The sequence below is a fragment of the Sceloporus occidentalis genome, unplaced genomic scaffold, assembly GCF_023333645.1.
Source record: "Sceloporus occidentalis isolate IW3139 unplaced genomic scaffold, rSceOcc1.0.p SCAF_13, whole genome shotgun sequence".
Lineage (NCBI taxonomy): Eukaryota > Metazoa > Chordata > Lepidosauria > Squamata > Phrynosomatidae > Sceloporus > Sceloporus occidentalis.
The window spans coordinates 17,946,647-17,963,239 of record NW_028316993.1 but is presented as its reverse complement, the minus strand read 5'-3'; the positions used below and the strand labels follow the sequence as shown (position 1 = coordinate 17,963,239).

Below are 16,593 nucleotides of genomic sequence, written 5' to 3'. Positions count from 1 at the left end.
GCCCTTCAGTCCTTTTTTTCTCACTACCCTCTCAGAAAAAGAAAAGACTCCCCAGACAGCCTGACTTGAAATTATTTGGGGGGACACAGCAATGAACAGCTTGACTGAACAGGATAATGTGGGAGAAGGACCATTCTTGAATATCTCCTCCACAGCGCCATTCCAGCTCCACAGCCTGTCAGACAGTTTAGTGGCAGGATGACAGGTGAGTCTTCCGGAAAGGCCCCATGTGTTAAGCAAAACACAGAAGTCTTATTAGGTAGGAAATAAAAGTTAAGAGACTCATAACAGGTCGGGGCAGTTTTTATACTAGTAGAACAGAGATTAGGTTTGGGTGGCATATGAACAGGAGGAAGAGAACTGACAGCAAAAGTAGCAGCAACTAAAGTGGGTAGGATTATGGGGAGAGGTACATTCACCCACTGAGTGATTTTGGGCAAGTCACAAGCTCTCAGCCGCAGGGGAAGGTAATGGCAAATCTCCCTTGAACAAATCTTGACCAAAAAAACCCCATGATAGGATTAGGGTTGTCATAAATTGGAAAGGACTTGAAAACACACACACACACACACACACACACACACACACACACACACACACCATTATGTAAAGTCCCTTCTGCAGGAGTATAAAATTATTTTCCTCTGGTTTGAGGAGCCTGTTAATGGCTAAACCTAACATTCCCCAAAAAAGAAAGAAAGAAAGAAAGAAAGAAAGGTCTGTTGTTGCATAAGAAAAATGCTGAAATCTACAGTCATGCTGTACCGTTACTAGCACCAAATGTCACGCAGTAGTGAACAAGCTTTTGTGCTCTTCTGGTGACATAAAAAAGAGCTTCCGCACCCCCTTGAAGTCCCTATTGATATCTGGCTTGATTAAAAAGTGATTTATAATTTTACATTCCTAGCTAGTTCCGGTTAATCAGGGACTCTGGCCAGAGCTTTCAGGACTTGGGAGATCTTGCTTCCAGAGAGACTGAAGTTAATCATAAGAGTGGGTACTTGGCTTCAGATTTGTCTAAGACACCCCCCTCCCCACAAAAAACCCTTCCTGCTAAATGTGAACTGATATTCTGTTCACATTCAAGCTATGATCTCCTTGTTGCTTTACGTCAGGGGTGGGCAGAGTGTTTATCGGGACTCATGCGGCCTCCAACAAAGTTTGTGTGGCTCTCAGTGCTTCCAGAATCCCTTCAGTTTTTCTGGATTTTAAGAAAAAGTGGAATTGCTGCTCCTGGAAGACTCCAGGTGGAACAATTTCCTTTTTAAATAAGTTGCAAGGACTCCCTATACCACTGATCTTCAAAAGAAGAATATCTATTTTTAGAACCAGAGGGTGAACCTTTATTCCAATCTGTTCTGCCTTGGTCAAGCCTCACCTGGAATACTGCATCCAGTTCTGGGCACCACAATAGCAATAGCATTCAAAAAGGATGTTAAGAAGCTGGAGCATTTCCAGAGGAGGATGGCCATAATGGTGAAGGGTCTGGAAATCATGTCCTATGAGGAGAGACTTAGGCAGTTGGGTATGTTTAGCCTGGAGAAGAGACGGTTAAGAGGTGATATGATAGCCCTGTTAATATTTGAAGGGTGGTCATACAGAGGATGGAGCAAGTTTGTTTTCTGAAGCTTTAGAAACTAGGATATGAAGTAATAGATGCAATTTATAGGAAAAGAGATAACATCTTGACATTAGGCAGAACTTCTTGACAGTGAGAACTGTTTGACAGTGGAACACACTCCCTTGGAGTATAGTGGAGTCTCCATCTTTGGAGGTTTTTAAACAGAGGCTGGATGGGCTACCTATCAGGAGTGCTTTGATTCAGTGTTCCTGCATGGTAGGAGTTTGGACTGGGTGGCCCTCCAACTCTGTCATTCTATGGGTCTACTATAGGCCACTTGAACTTTTTTATTTGGTTTAGTAGTCTAGATGGCCCCTGTTAGGTTCTGAGCCATAAACGTAGCCTCAAACCTTCCACAGCCCCCCCCCCCCCCTCACTTTACATGTTTGTAGGATCACAACCTGGTGATGGAAGCTTAGTCGCTACAAGTAGGATATCTGGCCATACCTGGGCTTGAGCCTCTAGCACCATTTTGTTTTCTAAAAAAAAGGATCTACATAGGGGCTGTTAATTAATGCAGAGGCTGCCGGATGCCTATTTGAAGTCCTATTAAATTAAAATCTCTGCTTTTTCCCCAGTGTTTTATCGTTAAGGGCTTGACGCTAATGTAGCTGCCTGAAAATAGATAACTCAGCCAGTGTGCGTCTAAATTGCTCAAGTTCCTGTTGGGATCTATTGGATTTACAGTAATCTTTAATTATGAAAAGCATAATTACTTTAGGATGGATTATCTGTGTTGCTGTCCATTTGGAAGGGTTGCCTAGTAACCTCCTTTAATCTGCTGGGTCCGTTCCGTTCATTTGCAGGCTCTTAAATTAGAGGGAGTAAAAGTCTACAGGCAGTTTAGTGCTTGCCTGGCTGAGCAAAACCTTTTAGTCAAATGTCACCATTTCTTAAAAATAAGGAACTTAGATCAGTGGTGGCCTTTGAAACTATGCTGCAAAGCCCAAGAGTCTTCAGGGCTCACACACATCCACTGACACATATATATCCCTACCCATGAGGCGCCCTGCCTGTCTGTAAGGCTTGTTCCCCACCCCCCCCCCCCCCCAGCGTGCTACAGCTAAGGTGAAGGGTAGGTTAAGAGCAGGGAGCTCAACTAGGGACCACTCTCCATCTTTATTTTATTACATTTTAATCTCACCCTTCCTCCATGCATCTCTGGGTGGGCTACACAGTCTTCCACCATTTTATTCATAGACTAACCCTGTGAGTTAGGTTAGGCTCAACGATAAATGGTTAGGCTAGGCAGACAGGTCATTTGCTAGACCTTATGGCAAATGGGAATTCAGACCTGGGTTTCCTTAAGGCTAGTCTAAATTGTGGAGGATTTTCACACATTCACACCAACACTAAATTGTCTTCACTTTCCTGCACAAATTTGCATCTGTGCACCCTCCCATTGCAGAAAATGCTCAGCCATGCACATCTATGTGAAGCGGATGGATAGCCATACATTTGGTAATGTGCATCCTTGTGGATATTCATGGATACTCCAGTAAAAACCATGAATCCCTTTTCAGTGTAGTTAATGGAGTTTTTCTCTCTCCTCTGCAAAAAGCTGAAATTCCTTTGAATTGTGTGTGACCCAATGGCAGTCTATTTGAATAGAATGAGTAGTATTTAAATAATGTAGACAAGCCCTTAGTCTTGGACCCATATCCTAATGGATGCACCACTCTGGTTGTCTGATGTCTCCTGAAAGCCAGAACAACCAAAGGTGGAGTGACAGGATGAGAGGCTGTTCTGAGTGGAAGAAATGCCCTAACTGTTGGAAACTTGATAAGATGCGGAAAATTGATAAAATTCTTTTATGAAGCAGGAGTTAGTGCTCATGTGCATGGATCATATGAGGTCATTTGCAGAGGCTGAGAAAGGATACCTGAGAAATTGAATCAAATACCTAGCAATACTCTTTGTTGCTACTAACCATGGGAGTTCCACTGTCCCTGCCAGAATGTATGTGGCAGGCTGAACACACTGCACTTGTTAGGTGTGATGGGCTTTTAAGTTACCAAAAGTGTCTTTTCCTGTTTTGTGTTCTTTTGTGAACACTTAAGAAGCCCAGCTGCTGTCACCATTTTAAATTTTAATATTTTAACCTGTTTTTATTTACTCAGTCTGAATGCATTTGACTGATTTCTTTTGGAATGTGATGCATTTTGAAGTATGAAACATCTTGAAGTGGAAGAAAAGATGGATATTTCTGCACAGTTTTCCATGTCAAGAGCACAAATGAATTTGCATGTTTGAATGCTCCTTAGTGGGGAGAGAGAGATTTCTCTGTGCATCAAAAGGTAGTGATGGAAAGGGAAGGCTTCCTATAGCAGTGCTTTGGCGGGTGTGGGTGTGTTGCTGCACGCATGTGCATGTGTATAATGTCTCTCTCTTGCACTTCAAAGTGGTACAACCCAGGAGAAGCTTTCCTACTTGATTTCATTGCAGATAGATGCACAGACACCTTAACAGCTTAAGCTGTTAAAATTCATTTTGACTCAAAAATTTCAGTGTTTTAACTCCTGCATAGATCGGATTAGCCCCATACAATATGCTTTTAGATGTATCTCCACAGTAAGGCATTTCTTTGATAAAGAATTTAGCACTGACCCGGTTTCTTTATCGCATGCCTCAGGGGATTCTCGTCTATGCATTAACGGCTTGCCTTCTTCACACCAGGAGCAGGATAATTTAATTGCTTTAAATTCTAGTTGACTTCCAGTCATTTTGGTTGTCTTACCATAAATACCCATGGCTTCCCTCCAGATCAGTGAGAAGTTCAGAAAGCTCTTGTTTCAGAGCATTAGAACTTATACTATGGAGGACTGGGAGTTGTAACTGAGAACATTAGTCAAGTGACTTTTTTTTAAAGAGAAGAAAGTCAGACAGTTTCATACCCATATCTTTAAAAGCTCTACTCATGTCCCATGATGCTTTTCATTCCTGGAGATTCCTTGTAGGATCCTGAAAATTACATCTTCCAGAGTTTCTAGTCCTCAAGCTTTTGAAAAAAAATATAAAAATACGCTACCATTAAATCCTAGGCCATCAAGGTTACCAAATGCATGAAAATTCTAAAGTAAAAAGAAAGGCAAATTTTAATGTTAATTCCGTAACAGATATATCCCTCTAGTAGCAGCAGATATTCAAGAACACTTGCAGATATGTCCATTATATTTGCTAGCCTGGTTGTTGGGCCCAATGAGGTCAAAATAATTAGGGTGACTATTGAAAGAAGGATATGTAAGAGGTTGCGGGACTTTGCTTTGTTCTCGCTAGCAAAACTGGAAAGGCAGGAGCTGAATCGAAATATCTTTCACCTCCTCAGATCTGCCCTTCATGGCCGTAACACATAGCCACCAACATTTTCATAGATGAAAATGAGGAGGTGTGTGGCCAGGCCAAGCAACCTCAGAGTGGTAAAAAAATTGTCTAGATGGCAAATATTATTAATGAGAAAGAACACAAAGGCAAGCTGCACTAGTTTGAGTCTCCTGGGGAAGGCAAGAATCTTCCTCCACCTCTCCTCTCCTTCCTGTGAGTTAATTGAATGCAGGCTGCTTTTGCACTTTGAACTTAGTTTGCTGCCATTGAAGTAAGCTGAGGACAGAGTGGGAGGCAGAGAGGAAAACTTGGACATTTTAAAAAGGGCTGAAAAATACAATGGCATAGGATTAATTGGGACTGTTGGAGGGTGCATCTGTACAAGAGATGTGGTGAGGACTTGTCATCCATTTGCAGAATAAATTCCAAAACCATAAGAGGTGGGGTGAGGTGTTGTCATTTATAGACATAGAAGACTTTCACTAGCAGCCATCTCCAGGTTTGGTGAATTATTGCAGTGGGTCCATTCTGGAAGAACTTTTAAATGCGTTCAAATCTCTAATGGTGCAGGTGTGATTTTCGGTAGCAGTTTCACCAAGAGCCAGAGTAATTCAATCAGACTTTCTGGCCCAAGCCTTTTGATAAAGATACTGCACTTCAAGAAACCACCAATGGCACCTGCTCCATCTGTTCAACAGGCCAGATGAAACCTTGCAATGCAGCTCAATTAATGCAAGGTAATTTACCACCACCTGTTTTTTAATTTTCAGTTAGAATTGCAAGGTGAGGCATGAAGGGGAGAAAGATGGGGGGAAGGAAGTGAGGTAAAGCATGAGAGACAATGAAGGGGGGGAGAAGAGTAGTTTGGACTAGTCCTACTGGCCATCCAAACAATGACAAATTTATTGTTGCCAGGATCCCCCTTCTGACTTCATACAACAGTCAAAGGAAAATGTGCTCCTCTTTTCAGCTCTAAGGTTGTAGCTGGACAGCAAATGGAGGCAAGATTTAAGCCCTTGATTCCAAAGACCATGAATGGCAGAGGAGGGCAAAACCTTTATTCTGTTTCAGCATCAGATTTTATCCTTGAGTGAAGAGTCAGACATATGTGCCTCCACATGTCCACTTTAGATAAGAACTGATGTGGGGAGAAATTGGTGTCAGCCAGCTGCCTATTACCTCAGAGGCAAGTTGAAGGGGGAGTAGAGACAGAGAACTGTTGGTTTCTTCTGCCTCCTGGACCCAGTGGGCACTCTGAGTTTGGAACGCCACTTGGAATGGCCATGCAGAACAATTTACATTAGGTCTGAGCAGGACCAAATCTGTAGTTTGGGAGCCAGACTAATCTTATCTCTATTTCTGACAGAGTTACAAGCCTGGAAGATGAAGGGAATGCTGTGGTTGTAGCAGATCTTAATTTCAAGCAAAGACTTTAACAAGGTCCCCTGTGAAATTCTTGCGAACAAACCAGTAAAATATGGGCTAGGGCTAGGCAGTTTTATTACTGGATTTGTAATCAGTTGACTCACTGAACCCAAAGGATGCTCACCAATGGCTCCTCTTGATCCTGGAGAGAAGTGACAAGTGGGGTGCCATGGAGTTCTGTCCTGGGCCCAGTGCTGTTCAACATATTTATCAGTTACTTAGATGCTGGCATAGAGGGCATGCTTATCAAATTTGCAGATGACACCAAATTAAGAGGAGTAACTAATACCCTTGAGTACAGGAACAGAATTCAAAATGACTTTAACCATTAGAGAGATGGGCCGAAACTGAGAATAGAAATTTCAACAGGGAAAAAAATGTAAGTTACTACACTTAGGCAAAGAAATAAATAATAGTAATAATTTAAAAAATGAAATGCAAAGCTATAGGGTGGGTGACACCTAGCTTTACACCAGTACATCTAGTAGTGTAGTAGTCTTACTAGACCGCAAGCTGAATATGAGTCAGCAGTGTGATGCATCTCCTTGAAAAGCTAATGTGATTCTAGGCTTCATCAATTGGAGTACAGTGTCTAGATTGAGGGAAGCAATGGTAACACTCAACTCTGCTTTGGTCACTTAAAATAATACTGTGTTCAGTTCTGCGCTCCACAATTTACCAAGGATGATGGCACATGTCCAGAGAAGGGTGACCAAAATGGTAAAAGTTCTAAAAACTATGCCCTATGTGGTGCTGCTTTGGAAGCTGGGTATATTTAGCCTGGAGAAGAGAAGTTTAGGAGGCAATGTGATAGCCACATTTAAATATCGGAAAGGGTATCATATTCAAGAAGGAGCAAGCTTGTTTTCTGGTGCTCTAGAGACTAGTACATAGAGCAGGGGTCGGTAACCTCCGGCCCGCGGGCCGGATGCGGCCCGCAGATGCCTGCCGACTGGCCCCTGGCTGCTGTTGCTGCCGCTGCGGCCGCCCGTCACAGCTTTTCGCCGCCATTTTGGGTGGCAAAATCTCGCGCGACCTTCCCCGCCATTTTGGGCGAAAAAATGGCGGGGCCCATAGCAGCCTCTGGGGCTATGGGCACTGCCATTTTTTCGCCCAAAATGGCGGTTCCCAGAGCGGCGAAAAGCTGTGATGGCCGGCTGCCGCAGCAGTGGCAGCAGGCCTCTGGGAGGCCCTTTGCCGTCGCTGGGGCCCTCCAGGAGGGCTCTGACGACGGCAGGGGGCCTCTGGGAGGCCCGGTGCCGTCGCTGGGGCCCTCCAGGGGGCCCTCCAGCGCTGGCGGCCCCCACCAGCTTTTTTGCCAGTCTCTGACGGGGCCTGGGACCCTGTTAGGGGCCAGCAAAGATGGGGAGGCCTGGCCCCCGGAGGGTGGAAGCTCCACCCCCGGCACGTGGCCCCGCCCCGGAGGGTGGAAGCTCCACCCCCGGCTTCGGCCCCCCAGTCACCTGAGGGACAGCAACCCGGCCCCCGGCTTAAAAAGGTTGCCTACCCCTGACATAGAGCAACTGATTGAAACTACAGGAAGAGATTCCACCTAAACATTAGGAAGAACTTGACAATAAGAGCTGTTCAATAGCAGGATACACTGCGTGGGGTCTCCTTCTTTGGAGGTTTTTAAATAGAGACTGAATGGCCTTCTGTTGGGAGTGCATCGAATGTATTTTCCTGAATGGCAAGGGGTTGGACTGGATGGCCTTTTTGGTCTCTTCCAACTCAATGATTCTGTGATTCTAAGCTTGTAAAATTCAACCCCTCACATGCTAGTCTCTGGAGCAGCAGAGTGCGCTCCTTCTTCTAACTGGCACCTCTTCAGTTGCCATTGTTTCTTGTAAATCTAATTTAATAATACATGCGGGAGTAGTTCGTGTCTTTACCAAAAGTAGACTGAAGATTTTTATTCTAGGTGCAACATTTCACATGGAAAATTCTCAGAAATATATGTGGAAAACTTATGAAGCAGACATTTAGAAACTTCCTCTTGTTCCCTAGGCTCTAGTGTTACATATTTTAGGATTGGACAGAACATAAAACACTTTTTGTTAGTTGATCTGAATGTACTGCTCTAATGTTCAGATGACTTTGTTCAAAGCAGCACTGAAACTGTGACTGCGAGTGAATTAGTTAACTTCCTGCAAATCCAACCAGAAGCAGCTGCTGCCCTTTGCTTCCACTGTCTTCTGGTGTTTTGCCTCACACTTCCTCCCAGGCAACTGTCCTTCCTACTTATATGTCAGGAATTCTGAAACTTTCAGGCTCTATGTGTAAAGTGTATATGAAAGTTAAATAAATTTTGTGTACAGACTTGGATCCCATCTCCAAGATATTGCATTATATATATGAATATTTGGAATATATTCCAAAATCTAAAACTAAACGAAACAAACAAACTAAACACTTCTGGTCCCAAGCATTTTAGATAAGGGATATTCAACCTTTTATTAGAAAAACAAATAGGTGTTTTAAAGGTCAATAGCCATGCTGACTGGGAGGATTCTGTAAACTGCATTCTATAAAAGTGGCTTTTCTAAGCTTTGCTTACTCTTGCAAATATCTCCTAAGGTAATGAACAGTTCAAGGGTTCCTTAAATCTCTTTTAGGTTCCCTCCCTGATTTCATTTCCGATTCTTTCTTCAAGTTGTCCATTCCCCAAAATGTAACACTGCTAGCATCTGGCAAGATGTACTTTAATTAGAATCTTCAAAAACAATTTGGAGGAAGGTACCGTAGGTGGTGGTTGGTTTAGTTCTTTCCTGGTTCCTTGAAGAATAAAAAAACCCACCATCATCCATCCTACGTGAATTTTCACTGAGATAGTGAAACGGATGAGGGTAAACATGAACAGAGCAGACTGATAACATTCATATGCTATTGCTGCCAGAAAAGGGACTTTTGGATGAATCAAAAAAAGGAAAAAGAAAGAGGGGGAGTCACTCAGCTTTCAAGATACAGCGTGGGATGAATCAGTTCTCCAGAATTCATTAACTCTTGTAGCTTAATGTACTTGCCAGCTAGAACGCTACCTCCTGTACGAGTCTCTTGACTGTATGTCACTTGTCTGACTGAGGTTTTTCAGATCACTTTATTTCTGAGCTGATGTTGTTTACCATCAAAAATAATTCCAACTACAAGGAAGGCCACAAATTCAATTTACTACTCCAGACTTGTCAGTATGCCTGCAGAAGTTGCTACTCCCCAGGAAATGCTAGTAAGCTGCCTGCTTGCTTGTACTTATGATAACAGTTTGCAGCCCGAAAGAAAGAACCAGATTTAAAATCAACAATACATATTATGGCCAATATCCAATGGTGGATCTCACCTATAAAATTTGTTCTCCAATGCCAGTAAAAAACTGGTCTCTTTTCCTCCTCATCCAAAAATTTCCCAGAGAGTAGCTTTTTACACAGGAGAGGGACTGCATGAGGATGATCAATTCTGGGTGAAACTGTGAGACATTGCCTAACTCTGTGTGTGGTCATCTGCATGCATTGTTTACCTGCTACAGGTAACTAGGTGAATGGTTCTTTATAAGATTAACTGCTAGAATACTAAAGAGATGGAGTTTAGGAGTCTTTTTAGGATTCTAAAAACAAAACAAAACCCTCTGATTGTCTCACATTGCAACCACTTGGGCAGAAGTTAAGTTAGACCAGCTTGGAGCAGGCCTAAATCTCTCCCTGTACTGGAGGCCCAAAAAGACTATCGTCTCAACAGATCCACACTGTGATCTTTAATCTCCCTAGCTTGAGCCCACATCCTTGACTTGCCTCTCGTCCTCTGCTTTTCTACTGTCAGAGATTTGACCTCAAGATAGAGCTATGTCAGAAACTTCAACAATTTTTCTGGCAAGGCCAGGGAACAGTTTGGATCTCTTGCTCCAGTGTCAGAGCTTCATTGAAGACTTTGGAAGGGCGTTTCCACTCCTTCTGATAGTCCTGGAACTACAAGGCTGCAACCTTAAGCACAAAGTCAAAAGTCGCTGAGAACAAATGATATATTACTATGAAGGATAAAGAAACAAACAATTGCTAACCCCTTATTTATACCCTAAGGCAAATTAATAACTAGGAAATACCAAGGCATTTCCTTCCTGGTGGTTCTGAAAGCTAGCAGGTAAGGACTTGAATTAATAAGACTTCTCTTTAGCATTAACAACCATTGGAAACATAACTACAGCCATGCTGAAATCCTGACCATAGTTTAGGCTGCCATTCTATTGTCATAATGGCCAACCAGATGCATATAAGAAGGCAAGAAGCAGGACAATGAATACAACAGCAACATCTTTCTCATGCACTCCAGCAATCAGTACTGAAAGGCATGCTCTTCCAATGCTGGAGGTGTCATAAAGCCATCATGACTAAGTTAACCATATCCTCTGTGAATCTGTATAAATTCCTTTAGATAACATCTAATTTGGTGGCCATCACCAAATCTTATGGCAGAAAACTCCCCGGTTTCACTATGTTTTGCAGAATAATTTCTTCGGTCATTTGTTCAGTCAGTTTCATTGAGTGAATCCAAGTATAAATATGATGAGAGATCAGAGGAACAGCTATCATTTTGATGGGGCCCACCATAAAATGTCTTGACTCCACCAACCAAGATGATGATTATGATAATGACGACAACGCCAAGCTTTTTGTGAATTTAAGTCATTTTTTAAAAAAAAATCTTGCTTCTAAGTAGTTGTTTTAAATATTTTATTGCTTATAATCTACATCGTTAAGATGTAGATTTATGATTGCAAACTACCTTGTGGGCACTTTCTAGGAGCTGAAAAGCAATATATAAATAGCTTTTTAAATAAAAAAAATAGTGCACAGTTAAAGACATCTTTTTAATTCTGGTCTGTTAGAAAATCCAATAGAATTAGTTGTTCTGAGGCCATTTTAGCTCTTTCTGTGTTAGCTGTAGTGTATAATCCAAATTCCTTTCTTTAATCTTCCCTGGATCTTTTTTCCCTAAGATATTTTGTTTATTAAAAATAGGAGTTAACTCCCAAGCTGAGAAACTATACCTTGCCTCCAATAAACTCTAAAGGGCCGCCAGTTAGGTAATAGGGTTATACGGATTAGAATGACCCAGTTGATTAATCAACTAAAAAATTCTGATGGTTTGTTTATACATCACACCCATTTTTTTATATACAGCAAAACATCAACACCAATTTATTATTGAAAGTCATACAGCTAAAGGGGAAAGATTATCTTTGTTGGATATTCAACCATACTGCAAATCCATGAGAAAAAGAAAGACAAATATATATTGCTCTTCCCTTTTTATAATTTCTAGTTTCATCCAAAGAAAATGTGTGCTGACCTCTCTCTCCTAATTTCTGAGGATAATTACAAGTAAAAATGCACTCACAAAAAAACCAGCATGGTTATGAAGTCAGATAAAACAGTTAAATCACTTACTTAGTAACGTCACATGCTATAGACCCATCCAGTCACACTATTTTTTTGAGTCACCTTGCAGAAAATAGGATAGTTTTGCCAATTCTTTACCAATTGTTTTGCCAATTTTTAGACACCTATTATTTTCTGGAGGGTGAGCCCAGAAGGTGGTGATGGGGGATTCCTATCCAACTCCTTGGCTACTGGTCTATGAAGTCCCTCCAGGTTCCATTCTGCCTCCTATGTTCCCATGCTATCTCCCATGCTATTCAACATCTACATGTTGATGTACATATATGATATAATATCTACATATTATAGACAAGACAGACAATAAAGAGGTGTTTCTAGTCATTTGAAAGGCAGATCATAGAATCATAGAATTGGAAGAGACCACAAGGGTCATCCAGGCCAACCTCCTGCCATGCAGGAAATCCAAATCAAAGCATCCCCAACAGATGGCCATCCAGCCTCTGTTTAAAGACCTCCAAGGAGGGAGATTCCACTACACTCTGAGGGAGTGTGTTCCATTGTCGGACAGCCCTTACTGTCAGGAAGTTCTTCCTAATGTTGAGGTAGAATCTCTTTTGCTGTAGCTTGCATCCATTGTTCCGGGTCCTAGTCTCTGGAGCAGCAGAAAACAAGCTTGCTCCCTCCTCAATATGACATCCCTTCAAATATTTAAACAGGGTTATCATGTCACCTCTTAACCTTCTCTTCTCCAGGCTAAACATCCCCAGCTCCCTAAGTCGTTCCTCGTAGGGTATGGCTTCCAAACCCTTCACCATTTTAGTTGCTCTCCTTTGGACATGCTCCAGTTTCTCCACATCCTTTTTAAATTGTGGTGCCCAGAACTGGACATAGAATATTAGATCAGAGATCATGCAGCCTGTGCTAGATGGGGTTACACTCCCCCCTTAACATGTAGGTTCACAATCTGGATGCACTCCTGGACTCAGTCTTGAACCTGGATGCCCAGGTTGCTGTAGTGGGTAGGAGTACTATGATCTATAAAGACCAATACAGCTGAGGTCCAAGCTATCTGATAGACTGTATCTTCTCATAGGACCCTGCCCAGACCGAGATTTGCAGAAGTTCTTCTTTCAGCCCCCCCTCCACTTCCACAGGTACAACGGGGCATTGAGACTGGCCCTTTTTGGTGGCTGTCCCTATCTGCTGTTTTTCTACCCCCTCTTTGCTTTTCTTTAATCAGCAATTTATTATTATTATTATTATTATTATTATTATTATTATTATTATGCAGGCAGGCTTTTAGAACTGATAGCTTTTGGGTATGAAAGAACTAGACAAGATCCTAAAGTGCAAAGACATACCACTGAATACTAAAGTTAGGATCGTGCAAGCCATTGAATTATTCATCGCCATGTATGGATGTGGAAGCTGGATAGATAAGAAAGCTAACAGAAAGAAAATCAACCTATTTGAGATGTGGTACTGGAGAAGAGTACTGAGGATACCACGGATGGCCAAAAGGACAAAGAAATGGTCCTAGAACATATAAAGCCCAAACTCTCCCTGGAAGCCAGGATGACTAAATTGAGATTGCTATACTTTGGACACACCATAAGAAGAAAAGGCACGTTAGAAAATGCAACGATGCTAGGAAAAGTGGAAGGCAACAGAAAGAGAGGAAGACTGCAAGCCAGATGGCTAGACTCATTTGGCCCTGAGCCTGCAGGACCTGAGCAGAGAGGAAGAAGATAGGTGGTCTTGGAAATATCTCATCACAAGGTCGCTATGAGTCCAAGTTGGTTGGAGGACAGCTAACAAGAACAACTTTAAGAGAGTACTGTATTCTTTTAAACTGTTCTATCTTAACTGTTTTTCCTATTTTCAAGTATACTTTAAATTATTTTAACATGGTTAAAATTTTAACTATTTTAATGTTGCTTTTTTGTATGTTTTTAATTATATTGTGATCATTTTCACTTCCAAGCTGCCTTCAGTCCCAATAATGTTAATCATCATCATCTCCATCCCGCAGTAACGCCAACTCAGTATCAGCAGGTTAAGAGCTTTACCAAAATGGACTTTCTCTTGACTCCCACAGATTTCTGTTTCCCCCTGAATCTCAGTTAAGCCATTTGCTAACACAGATAACCTGTGATCAAGTTTAACCAAGGTCTGAAACCACTATATGAAGTGGTTAGATCTAAAACATCTGTCCTGCTTGTTTGCTTGACACCTCCTGCAACTGCTACCAAAAGTAACTTCCATGACAAATAAAGCGAATGAGTCCCAAATGCATTCAGTAAGAACATTTGAATCCAGCGGCTTGGAAGTGGTTCAGTTCATGTCTATTCTTTTGCTAAGCAAACAGAGAACAATCCTGCATTTTCTCATAATGAAAAGCCATGGTATTTTTTTAAAAGACAGTTTCTGGTTGGCTGTGTCAGCCACAATGTACTTATTTTCCCTTCTTGAGCTGGAAATTGTAGGGAGGATGGATTACCTTCAGCATGTTGCCTAGAAACACCAGAGGCCAAGTGTATTCTCTTGTGTGCAACAAAATTTTCATTTATGGGTCTCACATTCTTATTTTTATGTGTAAATCACATATTTTAAGACCCTCTTCATCCCTTTTTATCATTCTTCCAATAATACTGACCTTGGGCACTTATTAGCAGCAAAAATTATTCAGGCTACTCCAAAGAACCCATTTTTCATTGATTTATCATAGAAGTGAGGGCTGGAAAATGCGTCTCTGAAAAAAACAACACAACTCACGGGGCCCCTAATCAAATCTTTGCACATTCTACTTTCATTTTGCCTTGTGGTTAAGGTTAAAAAGGGTAAAAAATAGGAAGGAGCAGGATCTTTGTAGCATAGATTTCAGGTATAATCAGGTCTTAGTTTATCAGATTAACTTTAGTCTAATAACTTCCAAGCAATCTTGTAACTTTTGGTACTTGGAGACTCATTTCATAAAATCTTCTATGCAATTTAGCTGTGCCTTTTAAACACACCCACACTATCCTAAAGGAATTAGTTGAGCATTGTTTATGTTTATTTTTATATTTATATTCAATTTCTATAAACAGATATCTAGAAACAGTAATCATCTTCATCCTCATTAACATCATCATCATCAATTAAAATCCAGTACGCATGGCATAAATCCCAATAACAATCAGAATCATTAGAATCATTGGATTAGAATCATTAATATCTAAGAGGTTTTCATAGAACAGCAAAAATTCAAATAAACCAATTAGGGGGGAAAAAATCACTGATGACCTTAAGAGAACTAGGGTAGTGGTACTCACACTTTTTATCCTTGGGCCCCTCCTTTAAATCTCCATGTGGACATCACTCCCCGCACTTGACATAATATATGAATAAAAATATTATGTTTATTTAGTGTGCGTATTTTCATCCACACATTTGTGTATATTCATATTTTAACATTTAACAGGCCAATGTGATTTTAGGCTGCATCAAAAGAAGCATAGTGTCTAGATCAAGGGAAGTAATAGTGCCACTTTATTATGCTCTGGTCAGGCCCCACCTGGAATACTGTGTCCAGTTCTGGGCACCACAATTTTAAAAGGATGTTGAGAAACTGGTGTGTCCAAAGGAGGATGGCTAAAATGGTGAAGGGTCTGGAAACCATATCCTATGAGGACGACTTAGGGAGCTGGGGATGTTTAGCCTGGAGAAAAGAAGGTTAAGAGGTGATATGATAGCCCTGTTTAAATACTTGAAGGGATGTCATATTGAGGAGGGAGCAAGCTTGTTTTCTGCTGCTCCAGAGACTAGGACCCGGAGCAATGCATGCAAGCTCCAGGAAAAGAGATTCCACCTTACTATTAGGAGGAACTTACTGACCGTAAGGGCTATCTGTCACAGGGGATGCTTTGATTTAGATTTCCTGCATGGCAGGGGGTTGGACTGGATGGCCCTTGTGGTCTCTTCCAACTCTATGAATCTATGAACATTGTTCAAATTAAAACAGTTTTATTTAAGTAAATCCAGTATTTTACTCACACGTGTGTAAATTTTACACATAAAAAAGTTTGATAAGAGAAGAAGGGATTAGGGCTTCCAAGTGGCATGGCCCCCTTGGGCAACTCTAATGCCCCACCATTTGAGAATCACGGATCTATGGAATGCCACTGGGGAAGATGTGCTATAAAAGCACTCTGAACTGGGCCCAGAAAAAAATCTGGAAACCAGTGAAGGTAAGGGAAAAAAAATCATGACATGGTCATAATGCCTGGGCCAAGATAAAACACTTGCAATAATATTTTGTAGCAGCTGGAATGTCTAGACTCTAGACTTTCCTCAAAAGGAGATCCACACAACAGATACTCAAACAAGAAATTACCAGTTTAAATCTTTTTTTGAATAGGTGCAGATGTTATTTAAAGGTAAACTGAAATGGCACTTGATAATACCTTACTTTACAGCCAACGAGGTGGTTGTTGCAAATATGTGACACAATGCATTCTTCAACTATCTCCATTCAAATCATCCTCGAGAGAGTTGGAAAGGAAATTCTACAGTTTTCTCCATTGGCCCCAAATAAAGAGCTGGGGATGTATCTCCAGAGTATATGGCCGGAGTTTCGGGGCACAGAGGCATAACCCAGAAAGAAAAAAAATGAGATGACTATGCTAAATGACATCGGCAAGGAGAAAGGGGCTTGTTTGGCTGGATCCCTGGTACTGGCTTGGGGTGATGAGAGTGAGTTAGGACAGGTTGCATTTTCCGAACAGCACTGCGCAGGCACAGTACAACCCATTTGTATATATTTGCAGATGACTACTCGAAGAAATACTATTACAAGTA

General features: G+C 41.5%; 2 protein-coding genes across 3 annotated transcripts in view; both read left to right on the top strand.

The window, feature by feature from the left end:
- LDLRAP1 (low density lipoprotein receptor adaptor protein 1) overlaps positions 1-205 on the top strand; it is a 184,113-nt gene extending 183,908 nt beyond the window's left edge. The window contains exon 9 of the mRNA XM_089478468.1: positions 36-205. Within this exon, the coding sequence (XP_089334594.1) occupies positions 36-69 (34 nt within the window). The 3' untranslated portion in view covers positions 70-205. The remainder of the gene's footprint in view (positions 1-35) is intronic.
- Positions 1-16,593, top strand: part of MAN1C1 (mannosidase alpha class 1C member 1) — a 168,854-nt gene that overhangs the window by 57,527 nt on the left and 94,734 nt on the right. The window lies entirely within an intron of this gene.